The sequence below is a fragment of the Pipra filicauda genome, unplaced genomic scaffold (genome assembly GCF_003945595.2).
Source record: "Pipra filicauda isolate LSUMZ 115617 unplaced genomic scaffold, ASM394559v2 scaffold224_size1409572_pilon, whole genome shotgun sequence".
NCBI lineage: Eukaryota > Metazoa > Chordata > Aves > Passeriformes > Pipridae > Pipra > Pipra filicauda.
The window spans coordinates 461,500-476,033 of NW_024104337.1; the positions used below are offsets into that span (position 1 = coordinate 461,500).

The 14,534-nt window shown below is 41.1% G+C and overlaps 2 protein-coding genes across 3 annotated transcripts; one reads left to right on the forward strand and one right to left on the reverse strand.

The window, feature by feature from the left end:
* Positions 1-855: 855 nt before the first annotated feature.
* TDP2 (tyrosyl-DNA phosphodiesterase 2) lies at positions 856-7,433 on the reverse strand. The gene is made up of 7 exons (XM_027745325.2): positions 7,154-7,433; positions 6,997-7,079; positions 4,789-4,956; positions 3,477-3,568; positions 2,913-3,031; positions 2,360-2,530; positions 856-1,520 (listed from the first exon to the last, which is right to left on the reverse strand). The coding sequence occupies exons 1-7, from the start codon at positions 7,364-7,366 to the stop codon at positions 1,239-1,241; spliced, it is 1,128 nt and encodes a 375-aa protein (XP_027601126.1). The 5' UTR covers positions 7,367-7,433; the 3' UTR covers positions 856-1,238.
* On the forward strand, positions 7,385-13,588 carry ACOT13 (acyl-CoA thioesterase 13). Of its 2 annotated transcripts, none has more exons than XM_027745326.2 (3): positions 7,385-7,527; positions 10,530-10,714; positions 12,880-13,588. In XM_027745326.2, exons 1-3 carry the CDS (start codon positions 7,447-7,449, stop codon positions 13,034-13,036), a joined length of 423 nt encoding a protein of 140 aa, XP_027601127.1. In that variant the 5' UTR covers positions 7,385-7,446; the 3' UTR covers positions 13,037-13,588. The 2 variants fall into 2 exon arrangements, with proteins under 2 accessions (XP_027601127.1, XP_027601128.1); XM_027745327.2 differs by lacking the exon at positions 7,385-7,527 and adding an exon at positions 9,194-9,365.
* Positions 13,589-14,534: the final 946 nt, after the last annotated feature.

The following is a 14,534-nucleotide window of genomic DNA, read 5'->3' on the forward strand; positions in this document are numbered from 1 at the left end:
TGTTTAAAGCAACAGCAGAACAAGAGACTTCCGCAGCTGATTTCTGTGGAGATGAATTAATATCCTGAGGTTTATTTGCTTGTTTAGTACGGTCACCTGGGCCTCCTGCTGAATCAAAGGAAAACCACACCGACCTCAGGCCTCCCTGTCCCTGTGATGAAGGGAGGAGCTGGTTAAGGTTAACCTTTTGAACACTAGGAAGCACTTATTTACCAAGAGGGTGATCAAACACCAGAACAAGCTTCCTAGAGAGGCGGTCAATGCCCCAAGCTTGTCAGTGTTTAAGAGGCATTGGGACAGTGCCCTCAAAACGTGCTTTAACTTTTGGTCTGCCCTGAATTGGTCAGGTAGCTGGAGCAGATGGTCCTTGTAGGTCGCTTCCATTCTACGAGAATGATTACACAGTTCCTAGAGTAAGAAATTCTGTTTGATCTTTTGCAAAGTCAGTGAGACCTTGGGCTGCTCAGGCTTTGCACAGCAGTTTACAAGAGCTTCTAGAAGAACATCGAAAGACAACACGTTTTAATCCACAACTTATATCCATGTTAATAAACATAAAGGAAGGTATATACTATCCCAAGTGAACAACTTCCACGCAACTGCCTATAATCTTTTCTTGTCAAGTAGAAGGCATATTGTTCTTAAATCTGTTCAATAGTAGTTTAATTCCTTCTTAAGAAACCCTTATTCTGTGAGAATCTACTCATTCTTTCCTCAGCTGCCTTACTGTCTTGCCTGAAGGGGTATGTAAATTCAACACAAACTTCAGAAGTTAATACAGAACACCCTACAAAAGACAAGGTTGTAAAGGATGATGGAAATGGTTACAAAATAAACACAGTAGGCACAATAAAAGTAGTTTTAAAATAAAAAAGCAGGTTTTATTATAAGATCATAATATGTGCCAAAATAAAAGTGCTTTTAAAACCACTGAGTATGTTTGTGAATTGTTTTTACAGGTTTCTCCTCCCATTTTAAAACTAGAATTTTGTTTAGTATTTGCAGATATTCTTAAAAATAAATATTTAAAAATGTGATTCAAGAGCAGATGCAAACAATAAGGAAGAGGGAACCCTAGCCTGAAATGAAGCCACTCCTGCCAAAGCCATTCTGCCAAAGAGCAGAGCATATGTTGGGGCTGAAAATTTAAATACACCCTACTTAAACTGAGAAGGTAAAATTTTGTAAAAACAAGAATAAGTCATGTAAAAACTAACGATGCAAGCCTTGTTACGTTTTTATAATATCACATCAAAATTACACAGAACACCCCAGTGATCACTAGGGAATCTGCCACAGTCTAGTTTTTCCAAGCCGATTAAGTCCATACTTCGAGGAATAATATTTCCCCCTTCCACTGCAGGACGAAAGTAAACACGGTCAAATCTCATCTTGCACTTGTATGGTGCATTTAGGTTGGTATTGGAGTGGGTGTCCCAAGTATAGCGGCAGTGTTGTGGTTTACCCAAAAACTCCCAGATATCCGTAACATTTTTAGGTAAGTCACCAAGTTTAGCAACCTGAAGGTAGAAGAGGGGGAAAAACCACATAAACCCACAACGTACTGAATTCGCAAGTTTTACCTTCAAAAATAGAACTGAGTTGTCACAGCATTGCTTTTTTCTGCAAAACATTAAGTTGTTAAGAACAAAGATCTTGGAGATGTTTCTAAACTGTGGTATTTCTCAGGATTCTCTAAAGACTGACCAATTCTTGTAGTACTGTCTAAATCCAAAACATGTTACAAAATAAATGTTCAGCTCTGAATTGTTGAGGTATAGGGGTCAACACTGTGTTCTCTGAACCAATGTCACTCCAATTCACTGCAATGGAATTTCATGACAGGGAGAGATGAAACTCTGATGTTCTAGTAACAACGCACAAATTTCACTTCTAGTATTGAAAGCAAAAAATTACCTCTAATTTTGAATGTCTTGATTATGGGGGATTAAAATCCCAAGATCTACTTCTCTAGAGTACCCTTTTCTTTCATTGGTTCTACAGGCTGAGAATCGGCAAGTTGGGCAACTAAAGATCAGGTTCTCAAAATGAGAACATGTTTTTGAAGTCAAAACTTCATCAACTCTCCCTGCATCTGCTCAGATATAAATATTGTCAATAAAGTATTTCATTATTGGGAAAGGGTCTCCATATAAATCATCTCAGCTATAACAATGCCTCAGCATAGCAATGCTTACCTCTACTTAGCCACTCTTTCACTTTTTAAGAATAAGTGTTGAATATCTCTGTTCTGCTTAAGCAGTTAATTTCTCATAAGGACAACAGAAAAGCCTGAGAAGATTAGAAGATTTTGTCAGAATACCTTCTCTAAATAACATGGTTGTTTATTTCTATTTACCTCGCTGTCTCTGAGGTTTGTATCCCCTCCAAATATAACAGTGGTGGACTCAGACTCCTCCTGCATTCTGTTTAACACTATTTGCAGCTGCTTTGTACGTTCCTTAGAGTGATCTTTAGTGCTCTCCAGATGAGAGGTCATAAGGCAAAGTTCATTACCAGATATGCTCACCTATGTGTGAAACAAAGAGGCAATGTTACTAACCAAACCACAATAAGAAGTTCAAAGACAAAATCTAATCACAAAGCAGATTACTGAATGACAGAGTTCTGGTTAATATTAGTTTCACATTGAAGAAAAGTGGCTTACAGGAGGATAACAGGCTTTTAGTTTTGTTTTCAGAGATTATGAGACTTGAAAATAAAGTACAGTAAGTAATTTTGATAAAAGATTTAAGTTTGCTAGTATCAAATGCCACTGGGTTTGTATGTTTGGAGAAGTAATTTTTCTGCTGTTTGAGACTGTCATAGAGAAAAAGCCACTCCAGGATTTCCTGGCATTTTTTGTTTGGAAGGCATAAATAAAGCTGTTTAGTACATACTGACTCACTCACATGCACAACCAAAAGGTTCCTCTTCATGGCAGTTGTTGGAAAAGGTATTATCTCATGTTTCAGTAGCTTCACTCTGGATTTCTTTAACATTATGACAGTGAAATACTCATCTATGTTACCTAAAGAGAACCAGGGAAAGGAATGTTCGAGGATATCTTATGCTGTATCATAAATAAGTTAACGTTCTGAAAGAGACCTTATTATCACAACTTGTGAGAATCAACATTAATTTGTACAAAGTCACTAGTGAAATGTTGCATAATAGTGGTCTGAATTTTTCAGATTTTTTAAATGTAAATTTTTATGAAATTAGTTATCTATGGTACTTTTCGGCTACACTGCTACCAGTCTTTCAAAATGCAGAAAAAAAATATAAAGGAAACCACCAGGCAAGCAAACTTTAGACATGCGTGATTTGCATCAAGCTATATGCTGGTATGAAAACACAGAAAATAATTTAAGTACTTCCTTCTTCACTTCATTCTTTATATTCCTACAAATCATTGGAGGGTTTGGCAAGGGAGACGGAATAAAACCAAACTTCATTTTCTGTTTTTTTCTTACCTGGAATAATAGTGTAACTGCCTGCTTTCATCTGTAGAAGACAGAGATGTGGTGGGATGACCTCTTGTAAAAACACAACGTCTGGATTGTATCTGAAATCAGCAAGGCAAGATTTTCAATTTAACTACTAAAAGGTAGTACTGCTACACTCTGAGGCCAAATAGAACAGGGTCAGGGATTTCAGGTGCCCCTTGCCCTCTATTTCCTAGATATTGTAAGAATCTATTCTTTAAATAAAGAAAAAAAATATTTCCATCATATTTAGCAGCATGTAGACACATCACCATTATATACCATGACTTTGCAAACGTTTGCACAGGTTTCATATACTATATACATGAGGAATTCAACTTAAGCTGCTGCAAAGCAGCTCTGGGACATGTTCTCCATAAGACTGCAACCACCACCTTACTCCACACCCTTATAACAGATCCCCTCAGGTAACCTTCAATTCATTTTGTCCCAGTCTCTTATTTCTTAGAGCTGTACAATCAGTAACAGTTCACATGGGGCAGCAGTCTTGAAAATGCTGATTCAGACATGACTTTACAGCTGTCCCTATTTTTGCTACGCTGCTGAATAGCCCTGCTCTAAGCAGGTGAAGGACAAACCTAAGGCCTTATTTACAGAAGAAAAATACTGTCACCCCAGGTTAACTAAATCAATTTTCACTTGATTTAGCTAAGGAATTTCTGCTGTTTTGAGAGGAAATTACCACATGTTTAAATAATTTAATTTACATTGATAAGTTACTGTACTAAGATAAATCAATGAGCTTTTAAATTGCTCATAAATGTATTCAAGGTAGGCTTTCACTGATAGAACTGTAAAAGATAATCACAGATTCTATTGCTTTTATCTTGCATATTTACTTTTTTGATAGACAACTAAACATTGTCTAGCAAGAGAAAAAATTTCACTACAAAAATCTTTGTTGTTTCAAACAGTTTGCTCTCGTGTGAAGTTGTTCATACTACTGGAATGTGACAAGAAAGTCTCTCGCAGTTTTACTCTTCTTATGCACAGGATGCAAGTATGAAGTATGTTCCTGATGTGTGACTTCAACTTGAACAATATTGTTCATCAACAGATTTTTAAAGTAGCTATCGCAGAACACTTAACCCTTGGGATCTGCATACCTCTTCCAGTCAGTATACGAACTTTCAGCTACTTAGGGTTTATGAAGTGATTGCACTGCGCATCTAACATTAAGATAATTTGGGCATGAAGATTTGTAAATACCTAAATCAAGAAACTTTTTTTTTCCTTTAAATCCAGGTACATGACAATACAAAGATGAAGCTATACTTACAATGCCAGGTACGAACAGACCCCTCTAGCTCGTTCTTTCACATTTCCTAGATCCAGCCCATCGATGTTCCAGGTTATCAGTGAGAATTTACTGTCATCTTCTTTTTGCTCTGGGTCTGCACCATTGACACCGCCATTACTAGTAGTTGCATCTGCTGTGAGGTCAATACTAAAGAGAGAGTTTACTTGTTTGTCAACATGCATAATACTGTTCTTTCTGCCGTTACCTCCCTTATTTTCTAAACCATGTATTGATCTCAACATAATTTAAAAGCGCAGTAACTAAAACAGAGACTCCAGTCATACAGAGCTGTAGTACACAGGCGAAGTAAGTGGTTCCTCTTCCTCCTTACAGACACAAAATAACATTTACCATTCTGATTTAAGCTACTCAGATGACAATCAGTGTAACCCAAAGCACCTGAGTAGTTCAACTCTTTCCTCCTGCTCCCACTCTTTCCCCATATCCTTCAGGAACAGGCTGCTCCCCATTGGACTCCCCACAGGGTCACAAGTCCTGCCAGCAAACCTGCTTCAGCATGGGCTCCTCTCTCCATGGGTGCACAGGTGCTGCCAGGAGCCTGCTCCAGCACAGGCTTCCACTGGGGTCACAGCCTCCTTCAGGCATCCACCTGCTCCAGCGTAGGGTCCTTCCAGGGCTCCAGGTGGATCTCTGCTCCACCGTGATCCTCCATGGGCTGCAGACGCACAGCTGCATCATCACGGTCTTCACCACGGGCTGCAGGGGAATCTCTGCTCCAATGCCTGGAGCACCTCCTGTCCCTCCTTCTTCACTGAACAGTCTGCAGCGCTGTTTCTCTCACATATACTCAGTTCTCTCTTCTGCTGCAATTACTGCTGTGCAGCAGCTTTTTAACCTTCTTAAATACATTACCCCAGAGGTGCTACCACCATCACTGATGGGCTTGGGCTTGTTCCATGGCAGGTCCATCTTGGAGCTAGCTGGCATTGGCTCTGTCAGATGTAGGGGAAGCTTCGGGTACCTTCTCATAGAAGCCACTCTTGTAGCCCCACACAATCAAAACCTTGCCATGCAAACCCAGTACAGAATAACCACACTGATGTTGTGGTTGTTGCTAGCTAGCACTTTCCCCAAAACCAGGACTTTTCAGCTTCTCATGCTCTGCCAGTAAGCAAGTACATAAGAAGCTGGGAGAAAACATGGCCAAGAGAGCTAACCTAAACTGGCCAAAGAGATATTCCATTCCACAGAGCATCATGTTCAGTGTATGAACTGGTGGGAATTGGCCAGGAGGGGCCAACTGCTGCTTGGAGATGGGCTGGGTATCAGTCAGTGGGTGGCTGAGCAACTGTATTTTGCCTCACTTGTCTTTCTTGGGTTTTATTTCTCTCTCTCTCTTTTGGTTGTCTCCCTTTTCATTACTATTAATATTATATTATTTATTTTATTTCAACCATAAAACTGTTTTTATCGCAACATACGGGTTTTACCTTTTTTTTTTTTCCAATTCTCTTTCCCACCCCACTGAGGGTGTCCAAGCAAATGGGTGCATGCCACTTAGTTGGCATCTGGGGTTAAACCATGACAGGTAGAGATGTGTAAAAATTCAATTCCACTTGCAGTTTGATATCTTTTGTATGGCCTGGTGATGTGCTGTGAGACTGTGTATGTAAGACACAGATCTTACATCTTAACTTCCACAGGTACATTTAACAAGGTGTGCATGCACATGCCGATTTTATTTAAAGATATAAAGATCCGTACATCTAGTATAATACATATATGCATTGTTTCCACGTACACAAATGTGTGTGTGTGTGTACAGTAAACTGCATGTGTATTGCTGCACAAGGCAATGAGAAGAAAATGAGCCTGTCTCTTCTCCAAACGCTCGCAATCCACGAGCCCATCGGAAGGTGGTTGAAGCATCCACAGAGAGAAAGTGCAGCCCCTAAGTCTGGCAGCCTCTCAAGGCGAGAGAAACGTCGGGAAACGACGAGAACAGTGCAGAAAAGGCACAGAACTACCTGTCTCGGCACATGTCAGCCGAGGTGCGATGCCATGCTCGCCGGGCTAGGCCCCGACCCGGGGATGGTCCTCCCCAGGTGAGGGGGTCCCAGCGCCTTCCCTCGGAGGGGAACCTGCCTCCACCCGGGGAGGCACCGCTGCCCCCACCTCGGACCCATCTCCTCCTGCCACATCCCCCCTTGCCCCGGTCTCACCTACCAGGTGCCGGAGCCCGCGGAGGCCGCCCCGCCTGCCGCCCCCTCCGTCTCCAGCGGCGATTCGAAGTAGGCGTTCAGCGCCCTCTGAAACACAGGGGCCGGTGGCAGCGAGGGGCCGCCGCCGGGCAGCCCCGCGGCCCCGCCGCCCCCGGCCGTACCTCCATGTGCCAGTCGCTGCCGGCCAAGAAGCTGCGCGCCACCGCCACGTCGCTGCTGGTGATGGCGGCGAACTCGGAGCACAGCACCTTCCTCCGTTTGGCGACGTGCAGCGCCTCCTCACCCTCACCCTCCTCCCGCGCCGCCGGCGGTGGGTCCCGGGCTGCCTGGACCAGCTCCTCCCGCCGCCCCTCTGCCGCCGCCGTCTCCTCCATGTTGGAAGGCGGCGGGAAGCACCGCCCGCCGGCGTTGCCGTTCCGGGGCGCGGGCGGGCAGCGATCGGCCGGGCGGCAACATGGGGTTCACGGTGGAAACCCTGAGGGAGGCCATGAAGTTCATGCTGGAGTCGCAGGGCTTCGACCGGGTGCTCCGCAAGGTACGGGCACTCGGGAGGCAGGGAGCGCGTCCCGCCGGGCTGCTCGTTTAAACGCCGCTCTCTCCTCTCCCGGAATGTCGGGCTGGATTGGGATGGGGGGGGGGGCACGGCACTAGCCCGGTGTTGCAGGCCCGGCGGTGTTTTCCCCGGATTCGAGGCCTCGGAACGGGGCTTGTGCCGTGGTGGTAACACGGGGATAGAAAACGCAATTGTTCTTCGGTGACTCTCGTTAGATACTCCAGCTGCCTTCCAGCAGCTCTCTGAAGGTGAGGACTGTGCTGAATAACCTTCAGGAGTCATTCAGTAGCTGATATTCTTCTTCCAGGAGTGTGAAATTATGAAATAAATGATTCCTCTTCTCTGTTTAAAAAGGGAGCTCATTATGACATCTCACACCTAACCCTGAAGTCAGGCTGAAAACACAAGCACCTCAGTGCTCTCTGAGTTTCTACACAAGGCCCTACAGTAATACCTTCTGGTATAAAGAAATGTATTTGACTGGTACTGCTGTAATGACTTACTCCTCCTTATAGACACAATTACGTGTATTACATGTACATTAATTGTACATCATATGTACAATTATGTGTATTACATGTACATTATGCTCAAAAAGGTTGAAGTTACTGTGTTGTCTTAAACTGTGTAGTGCGTGGTAGCGCAGCTGCTGTGTACGGCAGTCCTGTGAAGCAGTTTCAGTGTTTTCATTAAATTTTGCAATGCTACAATTCTCCGTTGAATTTCTATTTATTTGTGCAACTGTGACATGGAGTGATGCTGTAAATATATCTAAGAAAACCAACCATGCAAAAATTCATATGATTTGCCTTGTAGAGGAGCAAATGTAATGATGGAAACAGTGCTTTTGTTGACAGCTCCATGATCTGATACATCCAGTAAAAACCAACTATTTGCAAAGCAATTCTTACTGTCATGTGTCTCCAAGACATGTTGGGAAGTATGAAGTTTAAAAAAAATGTATAAAGCTTTATGTTTAAGAAGCTCATTTATTTATAAAGAGTCCAGTTAGTTTTTAGTCACCTCTTCCTGTGATATCTTTACTGTCCTTTACCTTAAAATTATATGAGGTGGAGAGCAAATGCAGCATTTCAGCTCATAAAGGACAGTGAGCCTTTGGAGACAGGCTTCCTTCCTTGCTCTGGAATACTTTTAGACTTTTCCTGGAATCTTCTAGAATTACGCTGACACTAACCTGATCATAGTAAGAATCAAAGTACAGTTGTGTTTGAATTGAAAGTAGCTGCTGTTTTTCTGGGAGGTACCTGAAGTCTTTCTTACCGTAACTAAATGGGCCAAGATTTTTCCTATCCTGGAGAAGACAGGTTTTAGTCTGAAACTGGTTCAGCTCCAGCATTAGACTTAGTTTCTGGTTTAACTCCAGTGTGGTATCTACCTAGGGCTCAGAACTGTGAGTTTTAAAGCCCTTTTTGCAAAGTAGTGCATGGCAATAGTGGCTGGAAGCTGAAGCAGTATGCTGGTTCCTAAGGCAGACGAGTGGGAGGACAAGCACAGGAGGGCTGTGAACTACGGACCAGCAGTTATAGCTGTGTAGGTCCTGGAAGCACTCAAGTACTGAACTATTTTTGTCAATGACAGCAGGCACCTAGTGCCAGATCAGAGCAATGGCAAATGGAACTGGATGCTTTCCTTGCCTCACAGGTGGATTGGAGCACCACTCCCTGACAGAAGTGGAAGCCATCTGCTCCCAGTGTCAAGCATCAGTGAAGTCCTCATTAGGAATTCTGTCAGAAGTCTAGGCCTCCAGTGAGTGCAGCACAGCATGTCTGGTGTAGGACTTGGGATTTTCACTGATCAAGGTGCTATTTCTGTATTAGAACATTGCCTCAGTGATTTCCCCTCTGTTTAATCCCAGCTTTTTCCATTCGTAGACAGACTGTGTACTACATCATCATTGATGATGTATCATTTCTCTGCAAAATTTGAATAAACTTTGGCTTATCAGAAAGGGACACTGGCTGACACTGAGCTCTTACGCTGCATTATAAATAAGGAATAATGAAACTGGAGACATTTCAATCTCAATACCTTTTAAAAGAGATTTAGATCAACTCAGCTGATAACAGTATGGAAATATGGAAGTTTAAGAAAAGGCTTTTAAAAAGGAAGGAGGAATTAAAATTAGTAGGAATTATAATAAATACGTCCCCATTTCACTTTTAATACTCTAAAGTTGTAGGAATAAATATATATGCTGAACTTAGCCCAGTTTTTCATCTGCTTTCAGACTTTGAAGATAGTGCTACTAACTGAGAAAACTTGAATTGAGACTTTAAAATGCTGAATTGCAGTAACTTCTTGGTCTCAAAATTCTAGTTTCATGTATTGGTTACAGGGAAAGGCATGGTACCATAGATGTACTGTAATTCTGTATTTAACACCTATGAGGTGGAATAAAACTGTATATGCAAATAATGATGCTGTAACACTGTGATACAGTCTTGGATACTTCTACACGAGTATGAATTTCAGATCAGAGAGGCCAATCTGATTAGTATTTCCAGTGCTCATTTCAAAATACTGATTCTGAGATTGCTCTAATATAATGATTAATGAATTACTGGTGGTCTTGTTCCTATTTTGTGAGCCAACAAATACGGCTTCACAACTGTGGTACACAGAGATAGAGCATTTTTGTGTTCCCTCTAATCTGGCCTTTCACTCACAGATTAAAGCTAAAGAAAAACTTAAGAAGAATGTTACCTCCTAAGGATTCCTGACAGCATAGAAAGTATTGAAGTTTTGTTAAGCTGTGTGCAATAGAAATACACATTTTTCTAAGGCAATAGTCTTCTGCTCAAAATTTATGGAAATACCTAATGTGACAGTTGAGTTACTGTATCTGTCATCGTTTGTCTCGTGAGTCCAGAATTAAACAAGCTCTACTTTCATTTGGATTCAGGGCGATATTGGGTGTTGGTACTATGATCAGTAAGCTTTTTATTCCTTTTTTGGTCATACAGATGAAACTTGTTTCTGCAACTCCTGGAAACATTGTTTGTGAAATGAAAGTAGAGGAGGAACATACGAACAGATTTGGCACATTACATGGAGGTTTGACAGCCACACTCGTGGATGTGGTGTCAACAGCAGCGTTGCTGTACACGGAAAGAGCAGCACCTGGAGTCAGTGTGGACATGAACATCTCGTAGGTATCATTCACCATGTTTACTAAAACATACTAACTTTTCTTCCCATATTGACTCCACTGTACCTCATTTCTGTACTGTGGCACCCACCTGAAACCGGTTTCTTTGGTTTCAGAAGTCCTGTTTTGATAAATAAAGGGGAGGCAGATGTGTATTTGGAGACACTGGCATTTGGTTGCAAATTCTGAGTTGGACTTTTTTAAGCTTTTATTACACGTGTTTCAGAGACAGTGTCCATTCATTCATAGAATGTAAAGGTATGTTGATATGTTGTCAATTGTAGTCTTAAGAAATTGGTTCGGCTTCAGACTTTGCTTGTGTAGATACATTAATGTCTCCTCAAAAACCAAGATCTAGGGTAAGCAGCTTTCTATAAACCCTCTTTTAGTATTAGTCCATAAAATGTTAAACCAGAAAAAATATTAAAACAGGAAACAGTTCAGCTCTGAACTGTTGTGTGCTCATACAGAGGGTAAATTACAGATTGAATCAGAATTTATCAGTGGAGGAAGATTCCTTTGTTCTATGTCATTTCAAGGTAGTTTTATACTGAGAACAGTTCTTCCTGTAATGCAGATTTAAAGCACAGTGTCTTTAAAAAAATAGTTGTTCTGAAACTTTCTTTGATCATGCTATTATAGCTTGTCAGCTTTGCTTCATTACTTTTAATGAAGATATTATGACTGATTGGAACTAAAGTAATCCTACTTGGAATAACTAGAGCATTAAAAATCTTAGAAAAGTAACCCCTCTTCAAAACTGTCTTTAAAAAAAAAAAAAGCCTTAAAATTGTGTGGGGAGTGATCTGTATCTTTACAAGGTTCCCTTCTTTCTCCCCCAGCATCTTCTGATTTGTCCACTGGCAGATGGGACTGAAGCATCTATTTAAGCTTTATACTACCACTGTGATGACTAGGATCTTACTGGAAATTAAAACCTGAAATTCCCCTATGATTATGGGGTTTTCCCTGTATCTGACATCTGAATCATTTACACTATCAAGTATGCCCACCCAATTACATAAGGGATAAAATCTTAGGAAGGTGCTGTCTCTTGGAGGTGATTCAAAATCACCTTTAGGCAATGTTACATGAAGCAGTATTAATAGCTTTGTTTAATCTGGACTACTGCTTTCATTGAACAAGTAATATTGGATATTGAACGTTGCTATAAGACAACTTTTTTCCTTTTTGGGAAAGGAGCTTTTAAAAAAGTTGTCATGAGGATAGCTATTTTAGTAATGGAAAGAACAGAGAGAAACAGAGAAACATTTTTTTTTTGTAACCACAAGAGGATCAGCAGCAGCCTCTGGGAAAGAGACAAGGCTGAAACTCTGCCCTTGTCAACTAACAGACCTTGTGTTACATCAGCATTAGGCATGACTGACATACTTGTGACATGGTGTCATCTATAAAAATGGACTGGTTGATGGAATTTATCTCAGTAAGATTTATATCCAGCAATTCTACATTCTGCTCTGTAGTTCTAACATTTGAATATTGTTCCCTTACCTCAGGTCATGATTGGAGATTGGATCATGTTCCTCCTAATCCTTTCCAGGCTTTTTGTGGAGGAATTTCTTCCTATTCTCTGAAGTGTGTTTTAAAAGCACACCCTCCTGCTCATGTAAATAAAAACAAAGAGTTATCTAATGAATGGAAACAGCATTTGAGGGCTGCCCAGATTTCCATGACTTCCCTCTAACCAGGGTATGGGAAGCAGTTAACCTATGCTTAGGTTCCATACAGAAATGACCTGGAGCTTTTGTAAACAATGACATTCTGCAGCTGAACCAGCCAGACTAGTTCAGAAAGGCTGTAGGCAGCCAGCAGTGGTTGGAATAGGACTTGGCACTTAACTTTTAACTGAGGTCTTGGATACTGATTGTTTCAGTTCCAAAATGGACTTTTCCTCAGAACCAAGCCAATGGGTTTCTTTCTAGCCTCCATTTTTTCAGAGAACTCTTATACTTACTTCCAATGGCAGTACTTAGAGGAGCTCAAATACTTTAAGAAGTGGGGATTTGCAAGCAGGCAGTTAGAGACACGTATCTTTATTGCCCACTTTTGCTAATTCCCTTTGTGATAATCTAAAATGCAGGAATATTCTTGGATTTGTCCTCTATACAGCCTCTTTTAATAGTTCATTTTTTATTTCCTTCAAGATACACTTCTGCTGCTAAGATTGGAGAAGAGATATTGATTACAGCTCAGATTTTGAAGCAAGGAAGAAGTCTCGCGTTTGCCACCGTGGATTTAACAAATAAGGCAACAGGAAAGTTAATTGCACAAGGCAGACACACAAAGTTCCTAGAACATTAATATAAGAAAGTAATGTAAATAATAATGTTGGACTTCAGAATGCCATACAGAATTATTTTCTCACTTAAATAAGATACCTGCACAAAGTTGTGTTATTCTGTAAAAGTGAATTTGTCTCACTTCCATCATGAACAAATCTTTTGCCACCAGAATTGCCACAAGGCTAAAACTAGTGCCTATTTTGGGACGAACAACAGAGTGTGATGGCATAGGGATGCATCTGGCTTTTTTTTTGGTCAAGGTAGCAGAAGGGAAGAGCCTTTGGAACAGCCATATGGTTTACCAGCATGACAGAGTTTTAAGAGATCCGTTCTCTTTACCTGTGGTGTCATGTGACAAAGCAACCCTGTCTTCTGGCCTGTCACAGTCACACGCAAACACAACTATATATGCTTATAAACTGTACTTGTTCTGTAAGATGATAGTACAGAGTTCTTATAGTGCAAAACTGGTTTAAAAGTGTAAAGCAGGCTAATGCAAAATGTTAATTTACTGATGCTGTTAACAAATTCAAAAGTATTCAATAAAGCTTCCTGAAACTACCTTTTTAAAGATTATTTCATGGGTTGGTAACCTCTTTGCACTGAGTAAAAGTTTGCCAACACGATGTGCTTGAGAGGATGTAGCGGAACCTTTGTACACAAACTCACCTCAGGTGTCATCATCTCCCTCTGATTCCTGAATGTGAAAATGCAGTTATATCACATGGGTTTTTCACCTCTACCTACCTGAAGTTCTGATTATATTTGTTTAAAACTCATCAGCTGCACGTTAGAGATGTATCAAAATAAATCTGGTGACCTTTGATCAGGCTGAGGCTGTAGGTTGTCTGACTCAGGTTGAATGTGGTAGTTAAGCTGCTGTTCATAGCTGAAGACTGGGCTCCTTGTGCACTGTTCTGGTCAGCCTTAACTGCTTTCTTCTAACTGATGACAAACTATACATGGCCAGGCTATCAAACTGCAATAAAGACAGCAATGCTACGTATGCAGGGCACATTTTTCTTCCCTAGCGGGAGATTTGAAAAAGCTAATCTACACTAGTAAAGAGCACATGTTGTGGAATTTGACTCATTGTCTTTCGTCATTCGACTTCTTTGATGAAATGTGCAGTTGGGGGGGTTTTTCTGGGGGTTCCTCAACCTAAAGAAATAATTTCCAATGAGTTAGGTGACCTGTTCATGCAGACTGATTTTCAGGATAAAGTCAAACAAGTTTACTAATGTGTCATCAATCTTTCCGAAATTACTTTTAAACAAGTGATATAGCTGATAACTAACCCTTCAGTGGAAGTTCTCTAAAAAAATAGCTACAGTGGGCTCAGGCTACCAGCACGTATTTTTCCTGCTCAGGAAAAATAGAACAGTTGTTCATGGTATATACATTTCCAACAGAAGCTTTTTCTCTGACGCTGTCTCAGAAGCAAACATTGCTTACATGCCTGTGGCTAGTTGAACTTTTAATAGCGGCATCTTCTCTTCAGCAGTACATTCATAAAT

What these genes read in the sequence shown, in the direction of transcription:
- TDP2 (XM_027745325.2), bottom strand. Translation starts at nt 7,366, where the DNA reads ATGGAGGAGACGGCGGCGGCAGAGGGGCGGCGGGAGGAGCTGGTCCAG. An exon ending in TCCGCGGGCTCCGGCACCTG is followed by an intron (nt 4,957 to 6,996) that starts GTAGGTGAGACC and finishes CTCTCTCTTTAG; the next exon opens with TATTGACCTCACAGCAGATG. An exon ending in CAGTTACACTATTATTCCAG is followed by an intron (nt 3,032 to 3,476) that starts GTAAGAAAAAAA and finishes GGTTCTCTTTAG; the next exon opens with GTAACATAGATGAGTATTTC.
- ACOT13 (XM_027745326.2), top strand. Translation starts at nt 7,447, where the DNA reads ATGGGGTTCACGGTGGAAACCCTGAGGGAGGCCATGAAGTTCATGCTG. An exon ending in TCGACCGGGTGCTCCGCAAG is followed by an intron (nt 7,528 to 10,529) that starts GTACGGGCACTC and finishes TTGGTCATACAG; the next exon opens with ATGAAACTTGTTTCTGCAAC. An exon ending in AGTGTGGACATGAACATCTC is followed by an intron (nt 10,715 to 12,879) that starts GTAGGTATCATT and finishes ATTTCCTTCAAG; the next exon opens with ATACACTTCTGCTGCTAAGA.